This window comes from Pelmatolapia mariae, linkage group LG4 (genome assembly GCF_036321145.2).
Source record: "Pelmatolapia mariae isolate MD_Pm_ZW linkage group LG4, Pm_UMD_F_2, whole genome shotgun sequence".
Classification (NCBI taxonomy): Eukaryota; Metazoa; Chordata; class Actinopteri; order Cichliformes; family Cichlidae; genus Pelmatolapia; species Pelmatolapia mariae.
In genome coordinates this window covers 35,046,107-35,073,436 of record NC_086230.1, presented here as the reverse complement: position 1 = coordinate 35,073,436, position 27,330 = coordinate 35,046,107, and the positions used below count along the sequence as shown (strand labels likewise).

Sequence of the window (27,330 nt, the reverse complement as noted above, 5' to 3'; positions counted from 1 at the left end):
AAATCACACACCACCTTTTCTTACCAGTGGAAAAGTGTAAACATGTCAACCAATAAAAATGATACAGCAAAATGTGGGATTTAATTATTTGGCAGGAACAGAGAAACATTTTGGGAATGATGGCGCTGAGAGCGAGTTTTGTGATGTGTAGCGTGTTTGGAGTGTGTAGTTAGTGTGTAGTTGTTGTTTTGTTGTGTGTGTCAGAACAACACTATCACAGTTGCTGCCAAAAAGCCACCAAAGGCAGATTGCAGCGTAAACGCTGAGTGATGCACCTCCTGCTGTCAGGCCTGTGGTGCTCTCCTCTGTGGACAAACTTCTTTTTTTTTGCACTAAAACAAATAATTTGAGTATCATCTTAACTGTGACACCTGATTGTTCTCTCATTTTAGTTTAAAATGGTTATATAAACAACGCCTGATAGGGTGGCTGCAAATCAGGGTAAATAGTTTCGTATAACTTTATTGTTTACAACATGTGTGCATAAGTTAATAAAATTTAGTTTATATTTGCATTTCAAGTTATGAAAATGATTCACTAAACAGGTTTTTACAGTAAAAAATAGAACTTTTTCCCTACTTGGTTTTTATTTTTTTTTAACAATGTGTCAATGAAAAAATAACTGTAAATTCAGACATGTGAGGCAAAAATATTGTTAAAGGTAAAATCAAACTGTAGTACATGATGAGCAGTTATACCCTGGAGCCCAGAGGGTTAACCTGATACATCATGAAAAAAATAGGTTTACAGTTCTGGTGAAAAATGTTTCATGATGCTGTAGATTTCTGACATTTTGTGTAAATTTAAGCAACAATTTGACTGTTTCTAATGTAGCTTTCTATATTTTCTACCTATTGGGCTGCATGCTTATTTATGATACAGGCTATATGTTTGTGAAGGTTCTCAGTCATCCATCCAGGTCATTGTAGCCTAAGGAGCGTGGAAAGAAAAGTCTGGACGTCCCACCTCTCATTCGAGAAGCTTCTTCAGTCATGGACCCCCCCATTAGGTAGAGGACCAATAGGGGATCCATGGCCCTCTTGCGGACACTCCCATAGGGCTTAAAATCTGGGACTCTCCACCAATTGCACTTAAAACTGAAAAAGCTTCTTTAATGAAACATCTTCAAGAAAACTTCAAAAAAGAAGTCCAGATGCTTTTTTTTTTTTCAAGCGTTCTTTCCAAGCTCCTTAGACCATACAGGCTATACATAAAATCAAAATTCACATTTTATGTAACTGAAATGCTTAATTATGTGGGGTAAGAAAAAGTTATAGAGTATATTTATATGAAACGTGTGTATACTTACTGCATTTGATGTATTATAACCGTGTATAATTCATATTAAAGGATGTAACACCTGCAAGTGTGTAAAATATCGGCTTTGATTTTGCCACCCTAAGAAATGTCTCTAGATCCACCCCTGACATCTGGGACAACAGGGCATGCCCAAAACATATACATATGACAGGGGTACAGCCCCTCGGCAGGCTTCCAGACACTGACCAATCCGCTTTACCAAACGAGTGGAGGAAGTGGCAACAAACAGAAAAGTCTAAATCTAAACAAGTAATTAATCACACTAATACTTGGGTTGAACCAACCTGATCTCGTGCATTCTCACGGCTCTCTGAGGTTACAGCAGCATGTTATTTCACGTCTCTCGAACATTAGAAAACGGGAGTTCCACAAGGTTCAGTTTTGGGTCCACTATGCTTTAATTAGACATGAACGAGTTACCAGACAGCTGTAAAGACGCAGAGGGTCAACTGTGAATGTAAAACTGTAAAAACCGTGAATAATACAGCGCTAACGGGAGGAAATAAACACAGAGATGAGCAGGAAGTCCCTAAAGAATCAGCTACAAACGCATCACATCAGTACCGTCAGTGTTCTCCATCTTAGTCTCACAGTCACAGGCTTGTGGTCCAAACTCCAGTTAGTCTGAGTGATGAAGTCGAGGGTGAACTGATGTCTCTGCTTGTCTGTTTTGTCACTGATTTTCCTCAGAGACAAAACTGCGTGGCTCCTGACACCAGCTTCGTCCACAGAGGAAACCCACAGTAGCGTCCAGCCTCTGATGGACGGCGTGCAGGGAAACATTTCTGCATTTCATCAGTTTCTCTCAGATTTATCACAGAAAAAACCTCAAAATCCAGACAATGAGGAGATAAATGAACCGATATAATCTCACAAATTACTCTCCAGATTATCGCACAGTATGACGTCATTTATTTCTCTAATAGTAATCACCTAAGTACCTATCAGAGCTTTAATTTACACACCAGAGCTCATCTACAAACATCTAAACCTTAACAGTTACTTGATGTTATAATTACAAAGAAAAAAATAGAAAACTTCACATCATTATAAGAAACAAATTATTATTATTACAAGATCGATTTTCTCCTTTGAAGTGACAGCACTGGGCCTCCATATTTAACTGGATTTTATTTTGGGGACCAGGTGAGGAGGAAGGTGAACAGAGGCCTAAAGAAAGTTCACAAACCACACGTCAGATTTCAGTCTCCCCTCGGGGGTACAGCCACAGCTGAGGAAGATGATGAGTTTTCATCCTCAGCAATAATCAGAAACACTGAGAACATTTTTTAAAAAGACCCACAATCCACCTGGTGTCTGCTGCCGAGGAGCCAGAACATGCCATCCATCAGAGAGGTCCGTCTGAGGCGGGGTCAAAGACCTGAGCACCGTTAGTATCGCTGGGGAGGAACTCGAGTTCCCACCAGGAGCAAAAGTCCGGAGAGGTCATCGTCACACAGCAAAGCTGAACACCAGCTGTGAGGGTTTCAGTTTCCTCTGACTTGCATAAATCTGCTGCAGTTGGTGAACATGATGAAATATTCTATCAAAGAAACACTGGAAATGCTAAACATTTAGTTTTACACTTCCTGGGCAAAGCAGGCGACCTGCAGTTTCTCTAACATCCACTAGAGACAATAAAACAGCTGCATGGCTCCAGTTTTATGTGGCCTGCTATGTATGGGGGCGTGGCCTCTTTGACTGACAGATGGATGGTGACACTGTGGCTGCTAGCTGTCTGTGAGGCTTCAGACCAATAATACGTCTGCTGCTAAGAGACGGTCTGAGGAGGCGGGGCAAGAGTTTAGGTGCACAGTGAAATCTGAGATTGTTCATTGGATGTTACTGAGCACTGGTTAGCAGGTAACTCAGTCAGTGCGACGCTCCCCAAACAGTCTGTGATAACAACCCAGCTGTTATTCAAATATGGCCACTTCAAACCCAACACGGCGCCAACACCGAGGTTTCAAATATTCAGAAACCAACGGACGACATCCATCATTTATACACTGGCTAATATAAAGATCATCAGATTGGCTGATAACTACACAAACTACAGGCCGCTGCTTAAACTCAGCCACTTCAAATGTCATCAGGTTGTTAAAAGATCATTATGAGTCATCGTCACCACCATATTTACGGCTTGGCCGTGCCACGTCATCCATCCACCACAGGACATCTGTGTCTAGCTAATCTAAGCTGAACCTCAGCCTCATCAGGCAGTTTTGGTGCCCTAATCTCACCAGACAGGAACTGAAAAAATCAAAACCAGATGTAAACCGAAAGTCTGACACGGTTAGTCCAGCCAATCAATGAGCACCAAGCTCTCCATTAGTTTAATGTAAGGATAACAGCCGAGGCAGCTAACAGGTACGTGAGGATCTCTGCTGATTCGCCCTCTGAACTGTGACATCACAAATGAAGCACTTTGGATTTGGGGAAACTTTCCTGAATGTGGATCTTAGGTCAGATTTCAGCCGGAAGGATTAAATTGAGGTTGAATTATACGGTCATATTGTTTGTTACGCCCCTAATCTCCTCAATGTGTTCAGATGGTGCTAATTGGCCACACCTAGTCCGGTGTGGTATTTGTCGCCTTTTTTATGTTGCGGCTTTTGAGCAGGGTCGTAACATGTTGGAGGAGACGATGCGGTCCGGGTCTGTCAGACTGGACGAGCTCGGAGGAGAACCGCGAGGCCGGATGGTCAGAAAGGTCTGGAGGAGACGGCAAGGAAGGCCGAAGACCGGCTTCTGGACAGCAGCGGGCTCTTCCAGTGCACCTTCATGTGGTGCCTCAGGTTGGACTTGGAGGAGAAGCGCTTGTCACACTGCTGGCAGGAGAACGGCTTCTCCTTGGTGTGGATGCGGCGGTGGCAGATGAGTGCCGTGGAAACCCTGAAGGACTTCCCGCAGTCAGGGCACTGGTAGCGTTTGGGCTCAGTGTGGATGCGCCGGTGGTTCTTCAGGGACATCAGGTTGGGGAACTCCTTCTGGCACGAGCTGCAGAAGTAGGTCCCGGTCTTGTGGCTGTTCTTGTGGTTGAGCAGGGAGCTGGCGTGGCGGTATGAGCGACCGCACTGGCCGCAGACGAAGCTCCTGGAGCTGCTGCTCGAAACCACCGGTCTCAGATCTGGGAGGAGAGAAACACGAAGGTTTCAGTTCAGGGTAACCCACAAAGGGTCTGTCGGCTCTGAAGCTCACTGTCAGATCAGCCAATCACAGTCGGAATATTATGTTGTCACTCCAATTTTCCAACCAGGAAAAGCTGGAAAACACCCCCAAAGTCTCCAAACTTCTCTTTGGAATTTTGAAACGAGCGGCTCGAGTGTGCCATTTATCAAGTCACAGTGACGAATACGAAGCAAAGCTGGAGGGTTTATTTTAGGGAGCGTGCTGTGCAATCATCCCGAGCTTCCTTCAGGTAACACTGATGGGAAATATCTGAACAGTAACACCTGTGTTACACCTGTCACGCACCGCCTGCAGCTCCTGTGATTGGCTGCTTCCGTACCTCTTGTCTCCTCAGCTCCACTGTCAGAGCCACACAGTCACACCTGCACAGGTGTGACTGTGGACAGCAGTGTGAGGCACGTGAATACAAACATGGGTTATATATGGATCCAGTGCAGGACCATAATGAACGGCGTCACGTGCGCCCACTTTGGATTCTGACGCTCGTGAGATTTTTCTAAAAAAGGAATTAAAGTCACAGGATGTGAAGAGTTTCATTATAAACTGATAAACTACAAACGTGTCACACGACTACGTCCGATAAACGCTAAAACACTTTGATTACGTGATTATGTTTTTTAGTGTGAATTAAAGATCAGATTGTCATCATCAACATTAGACTGCAGAAAATAAACACATGAATTAAATCCTCAGAGAAACCTCAGAAAATTACAAAATCATTTCATTTAACAAACATCATAATTACTGGTGCCTTAAATCAGGGGTGTCCAACTCCAGGCCTCGAGGGTTGATGTGCTCAGGTTTTAAACGTGTCCTTGATCCACACAGATGATTTACATGTTGAAGTTCTCCAGAGGCCTGTTAATGAACTCATTTAATTCAGGGTGATATCTAAAACCTGCAGGACACCGGCCCTGGAGTTCCCCACCCCTGCCTTAAAACAAAAAACCCATTTATACGTCAGCGACTCGATCGTCTTTTAACCGACCATTAAAGCTGTATGTTTGCTCTTATTATGAACTAATGATAACTTAATGATAACACCTTCGGCTGTTTTCTGGGGGAGAAAAGTGTCCAAAGATCCAAAATCATAAGTGATGACACAGAAAAACCTTACAAAGTTTCTGTCACACATTTCAGTAACTCTGTGCTGTCAGCTTTTACATTAACAACATAGTGATGCTGAATTATTATTGTAACTCAGAGTAACTTATAAATAGTAATTTAACACATCTAATAATGAGTAAACATTTATGGGATAAAAACTGCAGTTTTTCCTTCAGTGAGTGAAACATGGATTTTTATTACCGTACTATCTACACTAATAGGCGCACTTAAAATCCTTTATTTTCTCAAAAATCGACAGTGCGCCTTATAATGATGTATGAATTCTGGTTGTGCTTACTGACCTTGAACCGATTTTATGTGCTACACGGCGCTCAAAAATCTGTCAAAAAATGTTTTAGCACGACTTTGGTAAGCTACGAAGCCGCACCGCTTGATGGATTGTTGGAGCGTTATGGCTACCGTAGTCAGGAGCCTCACGGAGGAATCTGGGTCCTGGGTCCTTGGACTAGCTGGTATATAATGATGTGCTACGTGATCGCTAGCTACACAGCTATGTTAGCATAACATAAACACAGTGAAGCTGGAGGACGAACGCTAACTTTTTTCCACTCGATAAAAGTTAACGTGAAGGTTCCCGATGGTTAGAGACAAATGCAATCGCATGGCAGGATGCTGTAAACGGACCAAACTTCAGTCAGGAGAACAACTGAGATAATCCATCCACAATACGAGGTTAGTCATCAATATACTGCAACAACATGGAAATAGAGCAGCTGTGATAGAATACAGCATTAATGAATCAATGGTACAGAAGTGGAGGAAGCAAGAAGAATGAGTTGAATAAAGTTTGACTTATCTGACTGTTTTGTTTCGCTTAATGCGCCTTATAATGCGGTGCGCTTTATGGTCCAAAAACATACGGTAATAGCAGCTGTGTGTGTGTCACAAACATTAGACTCATACAGTCGTGTGAAAACGACTTTACTTCACTGACGCTGTAAAGACCTTCAGACCGTCTGCACTCTGATACTAAAAGCTGGAGATGCATTCAACAGGTTCTGCACCAACTTCCTGCCAACACCAGTGAAGGTGCTGGGAGAGACGCCGGTGTGGACGGAGTGAAAACACCGAGTGTCACTGTGTTTTTCAGCTATTTATTTTCAGTACTCAGCAGTAGGGTTATAGTTTATGGACAAGATCTTCTGTTACGAAATGAATTATCAAAACATAGTTTATAAAAGTGTATAGTAAGCATTACATATATATGCATGGAAACCAAAAGTTAGAACTCAAACAAAAGAAAAAAAAGGGGGTGGGGGGCGGGGAGTAGTAGTTGTTCCAAACCAGTCCTCTTCTTCTTCTTCTCTACAAACTAGTTGAAATGCAGGCGGAAGGTGTGACACAGAGAAGAGCAGGCATGGCGAGGACAACCAGACGGAGGATGGACATTTATTACTTCTGTGTTCTAGATCACAGGGACTCCTACAGCACTTGACGGTCACTGCACGGCTTCACTTTTAACTTTTCTTTTTTAAACTAGCACCAGTGCTGAAAACACACACACACACACACACACACACGCTTCCCAAACAATTAAATAAAAAGGAACAAAACACCAATAAATACAGGAGGTTACCATAAAGAGGAACAGAAAGGTCGGCGAGCACACCGAGGCGTCCCTTTCAGTCTGATTTGATGAAGAGGAGGAGATAAATATGGAAGAAGAGAGGGATGAAGGAGCGTCACATCATCACTCGTGAAAGAAGGCAAGAAGAGCGTCTCCGGCGTGTTTCAGGTCCTCAGTGGAGTCCACAGAGAGGGGCATTGTGGGTAAAAGAAGGGCGGGGGTGTTTACATCAACACAGCTCTAAACTCACATCCTAAACACTAGCGCTGTCCATTACAAGTGTTAATAATAATAATAATATAAATAAATGAATTACTACATGATCTGTCATCTTTTTTCCTTCTTGCAGAAACGTCGAGTTCGTACAGCCGCTCGCCTCCCGCTGCTCAGGCCTCGCCTTTTTGTTTTATCATACTGGGGCTGGAGAGAGGAGGGAGGGGAGGGGTCACTTCCTGTTCATACGTGTGGACGTAAAGCGCGAGAGCGGACAGTTCAAGGCGGAGCTGCTGGTTTCCTGAAAGCTTTTTACACTGCAGTTACACCTACTGAACACCAGGGGGCAGGGGGGGTTGTTTTCACTGCAAACAGCGAAGAGGTCTGAGTGTTGTCATGGAGATCGATCACAGGGGTTTGTTTTCCCTCGTGTTTTTTTAATGAAAGTTGAAGGATTTTTATTGGTTTTTGCTGAAATTTCCACTTCCTGTGACTCGCAGGACACGGGGTCCCGTCTGCGGCAAGGACGCAATAAAAGCTGCTCGTAGCTTCTGGGTTTAAAAAGGTGCCTTAAAACTGCGCTCTACATAATGACCACCAGGAGGCGACACCTGCAGACACCAATAAAACGTTCTTCTTTCCTCATTAAACGCCTTCGGTTCAGATGGAGGCGTGGCGGCAAGAAAATGGGTGACATCACACCGGCGACGTTTGCTTCTGGCTCGTTTCGCTGTGACATCACACTCACAAAAATGTGTTTTACTACAGGAACTGTAAAAATGGAAGCGAATCTACCGTCTCGAGGATTTCTACCTAAAACCAGACGAGTGCTTTTCAGCTCCACAGTCTCATTTATTCTGGAAGAGCTCGAGAGCGCCCCCTGTGAGACAGGAAGTCCGTGGATTTGTTGCGTTATTGCCATCTGTTAAAAAGAACAGAGTGGATCTTGTGAACACGATTATTTAACATTAACTCGACATGTCTGCTTCCAAACAGCTGGACTGGATTCTGCGTTTTTCTGTAGCTCAAGTGAACCTGAGCTTAGAGCAGCTGGATTTAACCCAAGACAAAACGAGAGTTCAGCACGCAGCAGAATGATCATCGTGCTTCCATAATCGCCAAATTCTGATTTTATTCATTTGTGTTCACTGCACTGTTTTCTCAAGGCTGTGCGATTACGCCATCGTCGCCAAGCTCAGAGTCCAGCTGTGGGTCAAACAGCTGGATTCAGTTTATTTTAGCGTCCGTCGTGAGGTCGAGGGCCGTTTGGAAGCTCCGAGTCTTTTACTCACTTTGAACCGTTTGACGCATTCATCCACCAAAACTTTTTTTTCCCCTGCACTGAAAATGAAACGACGCCTAAAACGAGAAATAAGGGAAGCAGCCGTCATTGATGTTCCTGAGTGTTTCCTCCAACCTCCTCCTTCAGGAAGTCTCTGATCTATAAATCTGTAGAAGGAGCTCGAGCAAAGGAAGCAAACGTTTTAAAATACTGACAGTTAATTAACCTTTAATATTTAACAGTGAAAGGATAATTAACGATGTGTAGTGATCGGCTGTGTGTAGACCAACGTTCTTACACAATGACACGGCGGCACCGTTAACCTTTGTTATATGATTTTTGTTAAACTACGCTAACTTTCTCACGGTTCGTGAGGCTGACATGGAGGCAGACGCGACCCAAACTATAACCGAAACATAACGTATTACTCTCGACTTTGTGCAAATGTCTGAATACATTCAGTTAGTTTGGTGGACTTGGACTTCCTCCGTGTTGTTTTATACTTTGATCGGGTCGTTTCCTGTTAGTGTCATGCTGTCTGCTGATTGGTGAAGAAACGTGATGAAAGGAGGTGATTCTCTCTTTTCTTTTTTGTTGCTTCAAAGAGGTGAAATTAAATCAGGACACTTCGCTGTATGTACAGTTTCCTAAATGAAAGCTCGGACCAACCCACGAACATCCCCGTTTAAATAAAGTTTAAATAATATAAAAAACTGGATATAAAATCAGACTGAGGTATGAACTCTGCTGGTGTGATAAGACGGAGGCCTGAGGAAAAGTATTTAAACGCCAATCAGCTGATGATCAGATTAAAAGGAGTCGTCTTGTGATTCTTCATCTTACACAGACGCCCTGTCGCTGCCCGTTAGTGGGCGGTGAAATGGTCCACGACCACTCCAACAGTCATTTTCACATGAGAACGTTTGGTTTGAACATATGACACGTGTTGTGCTCACAGCTTTAGCGTGTTCACAAACAGGACGCGCTACAGGAAGTCTGAAAACCCTCTTTTTAAAAACTGATCACGTCTTTAATCAAACTTCAGGCGCTACGGGAGAAAGGCCATTTTAAACCGCACGCAAGCCGCAGCGGTCTCTCAGCTCCGGGTCCACACGTGTGAACAAGAAGTCAGGAAGTGGTCACCGCTGCAACACACAAGAAGACACGCACACATACACACACACACATTTAAAGCAGTCCCTCTGAGTCCAAAGTGTCCATGTTCAGTCCTAAAAGTTCCCACAAGTCATTGCTGCCTCCAGGCCAAAAGGATAAAGGTACAAAACACGAATCTGGCCTGCACGCTGTTGATCAAAACAGTCCCTCCAGACCAGATTAAAAACACTGTGACGAAGGCCACGGGAAGAAAACGTCCTGTAAACACCATCGGAAACAGGACCAATCAGACTCCCGCGCTCCATCTGGGCACGCAGAGCCCCCAAGAGTCGCCACCACGAGACCACGAGTCTTTGAGAAGCAGTCTGGGTGCAGCTTGATGGCTGCGGCCTCGTGGTGCGCCAGTCCATGGCAGGGAAACATAACAAGGCAACATGCAGCAGGGAGTCAGTCCAGTCTGCCTGTCAGTCAGCGTGCGGGGAAGCACAGCGCTCTATGAGGGTGTGTGTGTGTCTGTGTGTGCGTGCGTGTGTGTGGGGCGTCACGTCATCACAGTCTGTCCTCCACACACACCACAGCCACACATGGTCAATGAGGAAGGCTACGCTACATTTTTGGCACCTCCACAATCTTCGGCATGTGACCCCCCCACCCCAGCCCCACTAAGACCATCATCATCATCATCAACACCACCTCCCCCCCCCCCCCCCCTCACCCTGCAGCTTATATGAAGGGGCCGCCAGGCATACCCAGGAAGTTGGGCGCTCCCACAGACATGGGTGGAGGCGCCGATGAGCCGCTCCAGTGCACCTTCATGTGGTGCCTCAGGTTGGACTTGGAGGAGAAGCGCTTGTCGCACTGCTGGCAGGAGAACGGCTTCTCCTTGGTGTGGATGCGGCGGTGACAGATGAGCTGAGTGGACACCCTGAAGGACTTCCCGCAGTCAGGACACTGGTAGCGTTTGGGCTCAGTGTGGATGCGCCGGTGGTTCTTCAGGGACATCAGGTTGGGGAACTCCTTCTGGCACGAGCTGCAGAAGTAGGTCCCGGTCTTGTGGCTGTTCTTGTGGTTGAGCAGGGAGCTGGCGTGGCGGTACGAGCGACCGCACTGGTCACAGACATGGGACTTGACGACCTCGCTGTTGCTCCCTTGGCCGCGGACTTTGGCCACGTTGCTGGGATTGAGTCCTTGCTCTTGCATCAGGGTGAGGTCCAGGCCTGACCCCCAGCCCAGGTCCTGGGAGCCCCCTGGGCGGGGCTGCTGGGTTCTGGGCTGGCGGGGCTGCGGTGTCTGGCCATGAGTGATCTCCATGTGGAGCCTGAAGCTAGCCTGCGTGGGAAAGGCTCGCTGGCAGGACCGGCAGGTCAGCTCCCGCTGCTTCTGGTGGACGCGCCGGTGGTTGTAGAGCTGGGAGGAAACTCGAAAGGCCTTTCCGCAGTCGTGGCATCGGTGGCGCCGCGTCTCAGAGTGGATACGGCGATGGTTCTTCAGGGCAAGCAGGTTGGAGTAGGTCTTGAGGCACACGGCGCAGTGGTAGATGCCGACAGTATGGGTGTTCTTGTGGTTGAGGAGGGAGCTGGCATGGCGGTAGGAACGGCCGCACTGATCACATCTGTGCAGGGACAAACAAAGAAGAAGAGGGGTGGAGGAGAGAGGAAGGAGATTAGCAACGGAACATGGATGTCCGATTTCAATGCTGTAGCCAAATTCATCTGGTTACCACTTTTTCTGGAGAAGTATTTCAAGTATTTTTACTAGTCATCATCTAAGATGTTGCACATACAGGTATATGATCTGAAATCCGGCTCAAAGCTTTCAAAGAAGTCTACAAAGTGGTGTACCATTAATGATTTCTACACAGGTCACAGGGGAGAGGACTGCTGGGTGGGTGGGTGGGTGAGGAAGGGAGGGACATGGGAGACACTATGGAGAAACAACTGTAGGGAACTGGAAGGTATCTGCTGCTCCCTGCACTGCACAAATAAAACAACCTTCTGTCTCAGCCTTCTTTGGATACTGAATGTAGTGATGAGAAACCATCAAACATGCCCAAAGAACCACTACCATGTATCAAGACTCCTGTAGGTGCTAAGACTGGTGACCTGTGGACATGTGCAGTGCAGCTAGCTCCAAATACTTCCTAATCTTCCCTTTCAGAACATCAAAATGCAACAGCCCCATCACATAACTGCAGTTTCTAATCTATTAGCTAACCAGTGTCAGAATAAACACAAAGACTGCAATCAAAATCAGAACAGAAGCAAGGAACACACAACATCAACACTTCAATATGCTGCACACAAAATACTACTTAAAGAGTTCGAAAAAACAAAGCATGTAAACAGTACATCTGAACATGACATGTTTGACTGAGGCTAGCCTAAAAATGTATGATATATGCTAACTGTAAGCAAACGGGGTTGACTTATCTGGTCTCTCCACTAATTCAATTTGTCCAAACTTCAGAAAAATCCGAATTCCGGCACGCGTATGGTCCCAAGGAAGCCGGATTGGAGATCATATACCTGTAATAGACATGTAGAGACCTAAATTTATCTTCACTATTTGTTTGTTTCAACTTCGAAGAATCACAAACAACTGACGAGAACTCACGTGTACCGACACTCTTCGCCCTCTCCCGTGGGTGCAGTGGCCTTCCTCCTGACTTCCATGCCTACCTGGTTGTCCCCGCAGCGGTGCCTGGCCAGACCGGACCTCCCCTGGAAACTCTTCCCACAGGTGGGGCAGCCAAACGGGGTGGCGCCTTCCTCGTGGACTTTCTGGTGGTTGCGGAGGAACCGGGCCAGTCGGAAGGCTTTCCCACATGTGTGGCAGATGTGCTTCTTCCGCTGCGTGTGGATGCGCATGTGGTTGCGTAGAGCCATGTAGTTGGTATAGGGCTTGTCGCAGAAGTTACACCTGAAGTTTCCGGTCTTGTGGGTGTGCTTGTGGTTCAACAGGGAGCTGGCGTGTTTGTAGGCGCAGCTGCATAGGTCGCAGGCATAGGGCCTCTCGTCAGAGTCCATGTCTACCGAGTTCTTCTCGGTACTAATGGTTGTCGAGGTGTTGGTGGAGGACGATGAAGGCAGGTGCTGGGCTGGACAGTCATGAGCCGCGAGCTCGTCAGCTGTGGCAAAGCCTTCGCAGCAGCCGTCGCACTCGAAATCCATCTGAGCGCCAGGGCCTTGTGGGCCTTTGCACAGGCCGGCTGTAGTGTGGGTAGCGAGCTGCCTTTGGGTGCGGAAGCCCTTGCCACACTCTTGGCAGTTGTGCTTCTTTTGGGCAAAATGGAGACGAAGGTGGTTTTTCATTGCCAGTCTGTTCGGATATGTAGAGTTGCAAACATTGCAGTGGTACTCTCCAATTTTGTGAAGGTTCTTGTGATTGGCCAGGCTGCCCGCATGGCGGTAAGTCTTTCCACATTCTTCACAGGCAAACGGCCGCCGTGCACTTTCGGCAGGATCAAACTTCTGGGGCCTGGAAGTACCGGCTGACGAGTAGGGCTTTTTGAACCCTTGGTGGCTGTATTTGACCCCCATCACCTGGCCCTTCGATGGCTCCCCTCTCATAGTCTGCATTTGAGATGGGTCAGGCTGCTGGAAGCGGGAACCGTTTGGGCCGGTCCGAACAAGACCTTTGGCTCGGTGTTCTTCATGGAGACGGAGATGGTTGATCAATTGCTTTTGGATCTTGAAGGCTTTGCCACATTCTTCACACTTGTGCCTGTAGCAAAAATAGGCAAAGGTAAAGAAAAAAAAACAAAAAACAGCAAAATCTCTTTCAGTACATTTCAAAAGCAAAATGACACTTTGTAGTGATTTCTAGGGTGGCCTAAGTCAGATTCTTAATAAGGTTAGCAGTTCTCAGTAGTTTTACTAGCCTCGGACACCCTACCTACTTTGGCAACAATTCTCCTGTACTTCAAAGTTTAGATGAAAACCAATGAAAATGTTATCCAGAAATCTTGCCAACTAAACTCAAAAAACTCTACGCACTTTGACAGAATGAGATCTTTATTAGCCAAACAGTTATAATTTGTCACATGCCTCAAATTGGTTATCAGTACCTATAACTGTAAAATAGCTACAAAATTTACATAAAAATAAACAAAACGTTATTAACGTCTTTACTTTATTTACAAAACAAGAGTAACATGATAATTTTGGATTTGACCTGCAGTAGGCACTACCATTAACTGTTTCTAATGTTAACTTTTTAAAGAATTTGTTGAGAGACATTCGAAACTGGCAGAAGGCCTACCTCTTTAAGTCAAAGTGGGTCCTTTGGTGATTCTTGAGAGCCAGCAGGTTGTAGTAACGTTTTTGGCACACAAGGCAACGGAAAACACCGGTCTTGTGGGACTTCTTGTGGTTAAGGAGAGAGCATGGGTGTCTGTATCCTCGCCCACATTGGTCACACTTGTGGGGCTTGTCACTCTGATCAACCATTGGCCTACGTCCATCTGCGCCAACGTCACAACTTCTTCCAGCGACACCACCGCCAACGCCGTCTCCTCCAGACATCCCTTTGGCTCCATTTAGGCCGGGTTTGTTCATCGAGTTACCTCGATTCTTCCCAGGGCACAGGTGGGTGATCAGGTGGTGGCGATCGGCGAAAAACATGCCACAGTCAACACAAATGTGGCTCCGGCCATCCATCTTTTCGTTGCCATTGGCTGAACTCCCTGCAATACCCTGTTGCTGACCATCTGGCCTTTGGGGCCCATGGATTAACTGATGATTCAGGAGATCCTGCTTTCTGGCAAAAGTCTGGCCACAGGTACAGCAGATCATCCTCCAGTCCTGCTGCAGGTTGGAGGGTCCTGGCCCTGTGGGGTTGTTGGCATGACTACGCAGGTGACTTCTGAGAGCTCTCAAACTAGCATAGTGGTTGCCACAAACTGAGCACTGATACACCTCTCCATCATCATCGTCATCTTTGTCATTGCTTCCCATTCTCTTGCCCCCACTTTGAGGATACTGTCGTTGACTGCCGCCTTCTTTCAGGCTGCTGGAGCTTCCAGCAGGCAGCGAGGTTCCACTGGAGCTATGGTAGTTCATATTCCCCATAAAACCATTGGACATATTGGCCTGCTGCTGCTGCTGGCCACGGCGGGGACACATGTGCGACTTGATGCCAGACACATCGCCATACATCTCACCGCAGTCGGCACATACGTGTCTGTCGGCTTGCCGGTGAGCAGAGCTGCTCTGAGAGAGTGAGCTGCCATCAAAGCGATCATGGAACTCAAGAGAGTCTAGCCCACTGCTGTGGCCTCCGTCTGGTACAAAGTGGGCAGCTTCGCCGAGATTTCCTGGCAGGGAGATTGGAGTGGTGGCACCACTACCTTCCTGGACGTAGCTCTGCTGCGAGTCCAGAGTCAGGGGCTCTGGGGATAGCCAGTCGTTGCTGTCATTGTTAATAGGCTGATTGGAAGGACGACCCTTGTGGCTTCGTAGGTGGCTATGTAGTGCTGCCAGGTGAGGGTACTGCTTACAGCAGATGGTGCACTGGTAGTGGCCCGTTTGGTGGCAGCGTTTGTGGTTGACCAGGCTCCCTGCATGCCGGTAACTTTTGCCACACTCCCCACACTTAAAGCGCCGCTCTTCATCATCTGGAGAATTAGCCTGGGGCACACGACCTCCTGACGGGGAGGCCACCGAGCTCTGGGATCCAGAACTTAGAGTCTCCGAGTTGAGGATGGAGCTGTCCTGACTATGGGAGGGAGGGTGGGGATCATGAGTTAGATAATGGACTTTCAGTGTCTCCAGATCTGGGTGTCCTGCGCCACAGTATGCACATGTATAGATGGGGTTGTTGACTGGAGGGCCCATAATGGGGTCATAGGGGCCCCTCTTCTCAGTTGGCACTGGTGGCAGAGGCAGAGGCAGAGGGTCCCCCAGCGCCGGCGTGTATGCCGGGGATCGAACAGCACTCAGATTATGAGGCATGATGCCTGGAAAACTCCGTGGCAGGCTGAGGGTGGGTGAAGCAGTGTTGTGCAGCAGGATGTGTTCTTGGAAATCTGCCTTATTTGGCAGCGCTACCTGGCAGAGGTGGCAGAAACAGGCGGTGGTGTCTTCACTTTGAGATGACTGAGTGCCAGTGCTGCGCTCCGAGTCGTGGAGGCTGCTGCTGCTACTGCTGCTGCTCACCATTGAGGCCCCAGGGGTCTTGAACTTCGAGTGAGTTCTCTCGTGGCTGTTTAAGGCAGCCAGGTTGCCAAATTGTTTGAAACACACAGAGCACTTAAACGTTCCTTGTTGGTGACACTTCTTGTGGTTCACCAGGCTACCGTGGTGCCGGTAAGTTCTGTCACACTGATCACACTTGAAAGGTCTGTCCCAAGCGTCGTCGGATTCAGGGGAGCCTTTTTTTCCGTGTTCGTCTGTCTCGTGGCTTTGCAGGACACTATGTCCCATACCACTATTGTTCAAATGGGAGCGCCCAAACCCGTCCGAGAGGTCCTGGGTGAGACCGTAGTCCCTCTCGTCGTGGCCGGCTTCTTCGGGCACTTCCTCGCTTTCTTCCTCTGTGTGTGCACTACTAGGGGATAAAGTATGGATCCGTAAGTGATTTTTCAAAGCTACTGCGTTGGGCAGCGTACGTGTACAAACGGGACACTGGAATGATCCAACTTCGTGAGATTTTTTATGATTGGCTAGACTAGCTGCGTGTTTATAAATTCGTCCACACTGTTCACACTCAAAACGACCGGTCTCTTCTTGCTGATAATGTGCTTTCATATGTTCTAGAAGACTTGGAGTACTCGGGCAAACCATATCACATTCTTTACAGGGGAAACCCTTGGCACGACTCATATCATGCATTGCCATAGTACTCTAAAGCAAATCGGTTGGAGGGAATCACGGTTCACAACAGAGCAATGAACAGTGATGTTGAGGAGGTGGGGGAGGAAACGGTAGGGCTTAGCTCTTTAGCTGAGGGCAGCAGTGGAGGCCATTTTCTCCCTGGGAGCCGTCAGCGCAGGTCAATCAGGACCCACCCCGGGAGGTGGCGGGCCTGCGGGGGTCACACCAGCCAATGAGGTATCACTGTGGAGAAACAAAAGAAGAAAAAAAACAAGTTACTCAAAGACCTACTTATCTTTTTTTTTTTTTTTTAAATCTCGAAGTTCAGTCCAGGTCCCTCAGTTTAAGTTTCAGCTATTTGCTATTGATTATAACAGAATCTCAAAATGACTGGGATATTCAGGAAAGCCATACAAAGATCATTTATTATAAATAGTTTGGTCCTAGGTTCTGTTATCATTTTAATTTTCTTTATTACGCTTTTGCATCACAAATTATATAGATGGATATAAAAATTGTGGATGGTGATCTTAAGGATCAGCAATAGTTTGAGTGATCACTAGCAGCTTGCTAACCACAACAATTAAGTAGCACAGTTGCACAAGCATCAGCTGTAGCTTTAATAAAGTGTCAGACCAAACATTTCAAATTAGTTTAACTGGAAGACTCTAGAAACAAAATATCATTTTTTTATTATACCAATAAATTACCATTAAATGGATGTAACTTCTTTGTCAGAAAAAAATAAGGCAGTGGGCAAGTGCTTTAAATCTTCATGTTATCTGAAGGCCATCAGACAGCGATACCTGTGGTTGCAAAAACATTTCCCATCTTATAGAAACTAATTTCTTAGCTGATCTCTAAAAATATCTTGTAGAGTTCATGGACTCAGTTGTTTTGGGTCATACTGTTCAAAAATGACTTCTATCTTGCGAATTTTGGACAGGACGATCCGACTTGTGAATGGATCGGCCCTACTGGTCTCTGGCCATACGGCATGCTGAGCTAAACCGGCGCCCAGAACTGAAAGACTAAACCAGTTCAGTCGTCTTATTATACTGATTCCCTTGTTCCTAGCACATGACGCTCAATAACAAAACAAAATGAAAATTTATTAAAATTAAAAACAAAATCAGTGATCACCACAACTGACCACCGAAAACCCCAAAACCTGACAGAAAATAGTCACATTGGATTAGAGCAGCCCGAGAAACGCCTAAAATTATCCTTGAACCAAAGAACAGGGTTCAGTTTAAGACTCCACACATGGGCACACCTTTGTTTACAGTTTAAATAGCCTCACTCTCTCACCCTCCCCCGTCCACGGTCAGGTAAACCCGATCCAGTCCTAGTCGCCACAGCAGGGTGAGAGCAGAAAACCACCTGATCTGCACGATGACAAAGATAACGGAGCAGCAGGCCAAACTTTAGGAAACACGTCAGGAGTAATTCAACCTCCTGATTTATTTGAATGTGACAACTTGTTAAAACTTGTGTATCCCCTCCAATGTGTGAGGCCACGCAACTCCATTTATATTTTAAGAGAAATATTCCGAAACTATTTTGATATTTAAAACATCAATTTCCAGTTTGAAAAATGTCCTGTTTTTCCGTGTCAGTAAAAGTTGGATCACAGAACAAGAAGGGAAAAAATGTAAAAGATTATTTTTCACTCATTAGACACAACAGTTTGATTAAAATCTGCCTCGATCAAATAGTTTGTGTTTTCTGTAAGGACCCCGGTGGGATGCAGTCTAACCGATCAGAGACCGAACCTCTAAAGTCCAGGTTAGTTGGACTTTACATGTATGACTGAAAAACCAGAATATCAGTGATGCAGGACCTGATCCGCCTCACTGTGCATTGCACTGCCAATAAAACTACAAACGGGACCCCTGCATTGAGCACAACGTGAGTAAATACCCACAAATAATCACTGTTGTTTGGATTAAATTCAGACCCATCATGCAGGAGAAGGAGTGAATTTTGTGAATTATGGATGGATGGATGGCAGCATGGCACTCACTCAATGCTTCTTTGGCCAAGTGTGAGAAGAAAATGAGACACTTAAAGAGGACAGGCTCAGCCGGTTAAAGACAAAGCAGTCCAAGCGGACGCGCTGATGTTGCTGATGCATCGGTCCTGTTTGGGTTTGCTGGGACTGAAAATGCTCCGAAGACGGTTTATTTTATGATTCCAGGAGCAGTTGCTGTGTTTCTGCTGGTTGTGGAGGCGTGAGATTCAGGTTTGTCCAGACATCGCGTGACAGTGAGCGCTGCACCTGTCAGCGAGTTTCACTGGGAAATATTCACAGTCAGAGAATTCCCTTATTTTCCAGATTAAAGAAGCACAAGTGGAGGAAATGTCGGTCAGCTTGGCCTTCAGGTGTCGCGTTTTGTTCCACCGACAGCTCAAACATCCTCACTCTACAAAAGCCACAGCTCCACTTTTACCTCAGAAACGGCTGAAATTTAACTACAGCTCGTTAAAATGTGCTCTCTAAAACCACAACTCGCAGAATTATACAAAAGTATATCTTAAAAAACAGTTTAAAATGCTTGTGATTATTTTTCTGAGTGAGACATTTGGTGGAAGTCTGACACAAACTGATCAGGAGTCAGTTCCAAAGATCCTTCAGTGGGATTAAAGTGTCTGCGTCCTTTTTAACAGGCTCATGTGTAATCTGTAATCTGTGGCAGATTACAGCAGCCGTTCGTGTTCATCTCATTACACACAGATGGGTTCAAACACTGGCTCGAGGCCCGCTCAAAGACTTTCCAGGTTTCTCCTGATAACACAGATCCCTATAAAACTCCAACACGAGCTCATCTCTGCAGGTTCGAACACCCAGCCTCGGCCAGTGTTTGGCTTAAACACCGTTCATAACGTCAGCGACGTCAATAACCGAGCATATGAACAAATCTGAACATCATGAATCACAGCAGAGATGCACAGATTTAGATTTTCTACAACTGATACCTCAGAGAATTATTATTTTTTTAATAGTGAAAACGTAAAATATTGTTTCTTACGTTTTCTGAGGGAGTTAAAGAACTGTCACTTAAAATCATTTAAAATAAAGTCCTCCAAAGCCACAGTCCAAACATCGTCTCCGTGTGCAGGACTTTATGAAAAGGAAATATATACATAAACCTACACAGTTTGTGTATCAGGCTGTTAACATGGGGGTCAATGGGTACGGACTCTCTGCTGCCTCTGCTGGATGTTAGAGGAACTGAAGCGTTTAGAACACAAAGGGTCTCATGGGCAGATTTTCTGATGGCATTACAACTGAACCAGCCTTTGCTTACGATCTGGTTTTATAGAACAGCCAACGTCACGACTGATCTGAGATTTCAGCTTAATTTAAATGTGAACAAACCGAAAGGCTGAAACCTCCTGTTAGACATAGTGATGGACCGCAGAGCTGGGTCCTACGTAACCTTACCACCTCAGCTTCAAACTGCCTACTGTGATGCAGCAGCAGACAGTATAAATCTTAAAGCTTAACTTCATGGACCACAGCTCAGGTGTTTCGTGAAGAAGGAAACACCCAGATTTGTGTTAAATAACATATCACAGTTATGTGTGTAGTCTCCACTGGAGAATCTCTATGAGCAGGAAACGGCCCGGAATACAGATGTTGGCTAACGGGAAAAGAGCCCATTTTAACTTCAGCGTTGACAGGAAGGAGGATCAAATGGTTTACAAGCCATCACGGGCAACAGCGTCAGCACTACGAGGACACAACCTGGTCGTCAGGTGGGATTTAAGGTCTCGGGTTTGTGTTTATGTTCTCTTTGGCTGAACAGAGAGAGGAATTATGGGAATTCAGCTAAACACACTTGCTCTAAAACCCAACAGCACCCAGTCAGCAGCGAATATATCAGCGGTGAGGCTAAACTACAGGACTGATCAGACACAAATATACCCAATCAACCACGGATGTTTGATCAGTGCATGTCTCATTAAAGGTGAGCTACCTGTGAGAGGACAGAGGTCACCCGGGTCTCAAATGTGGTGCTGCAGGTTGGAGCTTTACGTGTCTGTGATTTGGTCGACATTTTGTTAGATATTTGTTAAACATAAAACATGAGCATGAAAACCTGAACTGAGCAGCACAAATCGGTCCAGGAACTCAATTAAAACGATTCAAGAGGAAGCAGAGACGGATTGTCTGCACAACAAAAACACGCCAATCTCCACACAAAAATATTTACCGTCGTACCGTTAACACCAGTCGTTTCATTAATGAGCAATTAACAGATTCACCGGTAATGAGCGAGAAACAGAAGAACAAAGAAAGAAAGGAAGGAAGCAGGAAACGAGGTGAAACACGAGGGGAGGCGTGGGGGAGGGGAAGGAATGAAGGAAGGGGAAAAACAGAAAGGGGGGGAAAAGGAGGGGTTGGGGTGGGGGGCTGCAGTGGAAAATAAAGGTGTGGAGGAGGGTTTGATTGGCAGGAGAGGTAACCTGAGGAGGAGGAGGGGAGGTGCTGACGAGCTGCAGTCTGACAGGCAGGAAGGCAGCGAGGAAAATAAACAGCAGCAGGAGCGAGTGAAGGATGTGAGGGGAAAACTTCCTCTACGTCTCCCTGCAGAGCTTTTACCTGCAGAGCCCCCCGCCTCAGCCCACAGGCGGCACGATGCCTTCACCAGCGGGGACACAAAAACCAGATCGGTGCCTTTTCCTGCACATAACCCACCATCATCGCCTCAGAGCAGGCGAGTGCTGTGTTTATCAGAGCTGCGGTGCATCAACATGTTCAGCTGACTTTATCTTTATCATCATTTTTGATCATTATGAAGCTTTTCGTTTGTGAACTCAAGCACTGTTCTGTTTTTTGGTTCTTGTTTTTTCTCCTTGCAGTTCCTCTGGGGTCCAGCAGAGGCAGCAGTGACTCAGTCCCAATAGACTCCCCATAGAAGTTAAAACTGTACAGCAGAACATAACATGTTTACGGCAGGATAAAGACAACAGCAGTAGCTGCTAATAAAGTTTGGCACATCTGTAAGGACCATTTACCGATGAGTCATTACTCAAGAAAAAAAAAAAACAACAGCTGAAAAAAAGACTTTTCAACGTATTTTTCAGACTCTCAGTAGGAAACGGAGCATCTGACACTGCATCGCTGATGATTTACTGTGTGAGGAAGTAAAACACATGACCGACATGTAAAGGAGAGATGGACTTGTTACCAGCCACGTGTTTAAAACCAGCCTGCCCATTACTTCCTGTCATGTGTCTCCTGTTCCACTGATGGATGTCCATTTTAAACACAGCCAAGTTTTTAATAATGAGCCCACTGCATGTACAGTAATCCCTGAGAGCCCCAAGTTCAGGCTGCAGACTGACTGACACTCAGTTTATCACAGTTTTTTTATGCCATTGCATCTCTACGAGGTCACAGAGCTGTCCAGCTGGGACAGCAAACAGAAGATGTGGACGCATTTCTATTATTTATTTATTTTTTTTAAACCTAATGAGGCAAAAATTTGCTTTCTAGAAATTCCCCAGCTCATTTACATTAAGACTTTCCTCTTACAAATTTAATAAAATATATTATTCTAATATGGCAGCGAGACATTTTCTCTGCCTAAATATGTGCTGGTTAGGATTAAAGCAGACACCTGAGCGTGTTCTGTTACTTTCATGTAAAGGAAACGATCGAGGAGAAGATAAGACATGAAAGTGTGAAGCCTCCCAGTGTGCTGTGTTAAACAGGGACTCTGTGAATCGCGCTACTGTAGCAGAGTCCAGGAATCCAGAAACGAGCAGGTCGCCCTTAAATGCCAAGGTTACGTTCAGACCGACACTGCGACGAGTTTTAATGATGGAGAGGAGGAGCGGGGGGAGTAAACAGGGAGGAGGTGCTGCATTCGGCCAGATGTTTGATGTGAGGACAAAGAAAGCCAACAGCAGTAGCAGAGGCGACAGGAGACGCCACCGGCGAGGGAAACAGGCCAGTCGTGATTTCATTACAGAGCAATCCGGCGTTTATTTCCTCGCTGTTCAGTCACACAGACCACAGATAAAAGTGCTGCAAATTTATTTCTCCTTTACAAACATGAACAAATCACACACTCCATTTAAATATCAGTGATTCGACTCTCAAACGCTCACAGCTGGAGCGCTCATGTTTTATTGGCTGCGGCTGAGCGTCAAGGCGAATCTGAAACACGAAGACGGACCTGAAATTTAAACCGTCTCGTTAGCGCTCTGCCATCAGCCACAGGTAGGCGCGCAGCTCTCGAGCACATTTTCACCTGGATTCACTCGCATGAATCAAACAGCTGAAGTGTGTGCGGTCGACGGTGGATCTCAGATCCTCACTGAGCTTCAGTTTCTCTGACTAACTTAAAGGAGACGCTGGAATATTTCTGTAATACACTCAGACTACTTCAAACTGCGAATGATCGAGAATAAATTATTTCAGAATATCTGCATTTTATTTTTTAATGCATTCTGCACATTTACCTCCGAGTACTTCACAGAATAATCAGAGGACAAATTTACAGAGACTACACTGAAAATAATGACATTTAATCAAATTCCTGTTAAAAAAGCCAAATTCTCACTCTCTGCTGCTTTTCCGTCTCATACATGATCAATAAAGTGAAAATTTGGAGGCAAAGAAATTGATTTGAACACTTTCAGCTTTGAGTTTTTTTTCAGTGAAGTAACAAAGAAAAACCTACCTAATGAGAATAACGGCTAATACAGCCCTCATGTTTGACCATGTGGCTTATCTTACAGTATTCAGATTTGCATATTATTAAATAACAGTTAAACACTGATTAGAGCTCAATTACTCAAATAAAAGAAAAATCAGCAATTATTTTTACAATGCATCACTTCCTTTTTCAGACAAAAAGACTGTTTTTCTCTCGTATACGATCAATAAAGTGAATTTATGCAGGACCAAGTCAAGCAATCTGCTTCAAACCCTTTCAGTTCAACAACATCCAATTAAAAGGAAGAAACTAAATAACTAAACTGTATAACAAAGAGAGAGAGACAGTTATTTGAGATTTTAGTGTCCACGTTTAATTTTCCTGCTTTTCCTTTGCGTCTCTGAACTTTTAGTTGAACCAAAGATTTCACCTCCATCCCACGAACATCACAGCTTTAGAAACTTGTGTTTTCATGTTACAGCAAATCAAAAGCAAAAATATCTGATATCTTCAGGAAAACTAAACCTTTTCCCCACCCGAGTGACTCTCAACATTTCAGATCCTATTCATTTTTTTCCCTTGTGTGAAAAGAACAAACTCATTTTCTTCATGTTAAAACAGAAAATATCTGAATAATGAGACAAACGAAAGTTTAAAAATATACCTGACGCTCATACAGTTTTTCTACACATGGATTCATATGATGTCACACAGAGTGGACAGAAGCTCCACCCAACTTTGTATCATATCTAAATGTTTGTGTAGTTACACACCTCTCCACTAAAAGTAAAATAAACAACTGAATTTTTGTGGGCCACCCCCCGCTCACCCAGTTTGTACAAATAAATAAATAAATAGGTAAACTCAACGCCCATCTGGTGTTTCACCCTTTAAGGATTAGTCTGAACTGCAACACATTGTTAACACTTAACAGAGCCGCTTTCTGGCTGGGCTCCCGTTATTAAACCACGCTGGGAGCCCACGGACGGACCCGAGGCTGCTCACAGAGACGTCCACGGCGATAATGTGGGTCAGGTTTTCCACACGAAGCGTCTCATTCACACTGGGATGTGATCGGGCCCGGGAGCGGCAGCCAATCAGCAGCCTGTCACTTTTTCCTTCCATCATGTAAACAAACCGCCCTGCTTCGTTAAACTACCGCAGGATCAAAAGAGCCGCTGCGCTCGCTCCCGCCGCGGTGTTCCCCGCTCCTCTCTGCCCGGCGAAGGCAGGTCTGCCTCCAATGTGCGCAGCGGGGCTCCCTGACCTTGGCCTGTCTCCTCTCGGTCGGGATTTGCTGGGACAAAGCGGGGCATCTTCTCCTTGACACCCGGCCGACATTTCCTCCTCCAGACCCCCGCTTTTCGCCGCTGGAGGAGGACGGGGTGAGCGATGGGGGAGACGCCTGTGGCTGTTTTCCTATGTGATGCTCCCAGCAGAGCTGGTAGATCACCGGCAGCCATCAGCCCACTTTCACTGAGACCCCATCTCACTCGGAAAATGGCTTTCGAGCAGCGAGCCATTTTCCCCCAGCTAGCGGGGGTTAGCTCGCCTTTTAGCCCCGCAAACGGAGACCGCTCGTGGTCTCCAGCTGCGGGCCGAGCGGGGCTCGCTGAGCGAAACACGACGCAGATTGACGGCGGAGTGAGTCCCGACCGTCTCCGTCTTTGTATAAGACGCATTTTGTGGAGAAGAGGCGCTGAAAGCACGCGCACGCACACACGCACACACGGCCGAGCTAACGCTAGCGTTAGCGCGCGGCTAGCCCGTTAGCAACCCCCCGCTATGACAGAAAGGGGGTATAACGGAAGTTCAACACAAGAAAAGCACAAATAGACACACAAAAACACCGTGGCCGGGCCGCACACGCCACCGAGAGCCCACACTTTACTCACAATCGAGGAGAAGCTGCAGGAACTCGCAGGGGTTAGCGTCCCAGCTAGCCTTAGCAACCCCAGGCTAGTCCGGAGCGACACAAAGATCTCGACAAACACACCGCGGCCCCCTTTGATGGAAAACCGCGTTTTCGAGGCGTTTCGCAGCGCACACTTACCCCTCAAATGGCCTCTGCGCCCGCAGGGTGAACGATGCACGGCGCGGAGATGCAAAATGAGCCACTTTCACGGATTAGGCATGATTATTTTTCCTCCCCTGCTCATCACCGACTTTTGGTTGTTGGCTCGGTCCCCCTGCCGCCGCTTCAGCAGCGTACTTCCTGCCGCTGCTAGCCGAGCGCAGCGCCGCTCGGTCGCACGCGCGTCATCTCACGCACAGTGAAGTCCTCGCGCCGCTGTAGCGGCACAGCGCGCTGGCGGCGCCGGGCTCTCAGGGCTCGGACTCAGCGGTGTCCATTTTGGCGCAGACACACCGACCGCAGCTCGGCCCGTCAGGGAAAAACAGAACCGAGCCGAGGGGCTCGTTCAGGCGCTCACACCTTGGGACCTGCAGCCGCCTCTGTGTCGGTCCCTGTGCCCACTAATCAGCCGCCAATTATTATCCCACTCAGTGCGTGCACCGATCACACAGGTGAAGGTGAGGCCGGTCTGTATGACGCACAGACTCGTGCTCAGGACTGGGAAGTCTGCAGTGTGACCATTAAACACTCACCTGTGCTGTTCTGTCACCGCAGCAGGTTCACACACACCTGAAACATGCTACACTCTGCTTCTTCCTCCCTGTATCATAACGGTAACTTTGGGACTTTTATACACTGTAGTAAACCTTGTTCAACAAACCCAGGTGATATGATGTTATATATGGTGTATAATATGTGATACAGGTGTCACAGGTGTAATGATTTCTGGAGGTGTTGCTGCAGCACGTTCCTGCATTGCTGATTGTCTCCCACAACAGGGATGGACAAAGAAGTCTAAACCAGCCTTCTCGGTACAGCACATCATTTTCAATCATTCATACATTGTAGCTCAGATGTTGTGTCTCTGGGGTATACAGATGATTCTGAATCTCTGAGTCCACCCAGGAGCTGACTCCCTTCAGTAAGAGCATGCTCACATTTCACACAAACTGTGTTTGTCCTGCAGATCCTTCATAAAAACACAACATCGGACAGCACCGATGCTTTGGTGTCAAAGTTCTAATAAACAAACCAGTGTCGAGTCGTCATTTTAAGATGGAGCATTAATGCGATCCGAATGAAGTGGGCCAGCAGCTCTCCCCTCACAGACTCTGAGGAGGTCCTTCGTTAAAGTTATACAACAGCTCCATGAAGCACCAATAAAACGTCATGAAATCAATAAACATATTGATCTGCAGAGCACGAGGATCAGACGAGTCCCTGCAGGAACAATCAGAAAAAACAAACTTATACCAAAATAAAAGAATATAAAGTAATCCCAAAAGTCCCATCAAGTAATACTTCACAATAAAAGTCTAATCAGATCTAATCGACATGTTTCAGCTGCGCTGGTGAGATGGTGGCAAAAACCAAAATGTTTTAAACTGAAACAACATTTTATCAGCACTTTTTCCCTTTTTTGTACAAAATTTCCCACATTATGAAGATTGAATACTGTTTATCTCCCTTTTGTTGTCTTATATTTATTATTTTCATAATATCACAATGTCTATTATTAACCCAGCCACATGGGGACCACAAGCCAGTGTAGTCCTGGTTCAGATAAACTGGGAGGGTTTTATCAGGAAGTCCATCTGATGTCAGAGCAAACATGCACCTCGTAAAGATGAGATGGTCAGGTTAACGAGCACCTGTGCTCTGTGTGGAGCTGATGGATGAAGCAAGAGTGCAGGATGGAGGAAGTGAGGTCAGCCGAGGTTATCACAGCTAACTGAAGCCAAGTGTGAAAAATCATTTTAATCAACTCAAGTAAAAATTGAATTCTCTTTGTAAACTTGCAAAACAAAATAAAACAAAATAAAATAATAATAGAGAGGAAAGGTTGGTGAAGAGGAAATGTTATTTATTATGTAAATATTGCAATGAATTCTGTCCCGACTGGTTTCACTCTACATCCAAAGTTGTAAGACTTGCATGTTTTTTACCTCACG

General features: G+C 46.1%; 1 protein-coding gene across 3 annotated transcripts; it reads right to left on the bottom strand.

Moving 5' to 3' along the window:
• Positions 1-1,364: 1,364 nt before the first annotated feature.
• si:dkey-89b17.4 (zinc finger protein 646) lies at positions 1,365-25,515 on the bottom strand. 3 transcript variants are annotated; one of them, XR_010093833.1, is made up of 6 exons: positions 25,358-25,515; positions 14,079-16,873; positions 12,432-13,541; positions 10,568-11,430; positions 7,217-7,627; positions 4,341-4,450 (listed from the first exon to the last, which is right to left on the bottom strand). XR_010093833.1 is itself a non-coding variant. In XM_063472574.1 (5 exons), the coding sequence occupies exons 2-5, from the start codon at positions 16,652-16,654 to the stop codon at positions 4,026-4,028; spliced, it is 4,974 nt and encodes a 1,657-aa protein (XP_063328644.1). In that variant the 5' UTR covers positions 16,655-16,873; positions 25,358-25,515; the 3' UTR covers positions 1,365-4,025. The 3 variants fall into 3 exon arrangements, 2 of the variants coding, with proteins under 2 accessions (XP_063328644.1, XP_063328645.1); XM_063472574.1 differs by lacking the exon at positions 7,217-7,627 and having other exon boundaries at positions 1,365-4,450; XM_063472575.1 differs by lacking the exon at positions 4,341-4,450 and having other exon boundaries at positions 5,839-7,627.
• Between the last annotated feature and the right edge of the window lie 1,815 nt (positions 25,516-27,330).

Excerpts from the sequence above, each read along its gene's own strand:
- si:dkey-89b17.4 (XM_063472574.1), bottom strand. The coding sequence starts at position 16,654 with ATGGCAATGCATGATATGAGTCGTGCCAAGGGTTTCCCCTGTAAAGAA. Across the intron at positions 13,542-14,078 it reads ACCCACTTTGACTTAAAGAG|GCACAAGTGTGAAGAATGTG; the intron begins GTAGGCCTTCTG and ends TTTTTGCTACAG. Across the intron at positions 4,451-10,567 it reads GGGAGCGCCCAACTTCCTGG|ATCTGAGACCGGTGGTTTCG; the intron begins GTATGCCTGGCG and ends CTCTCCTCCCAG.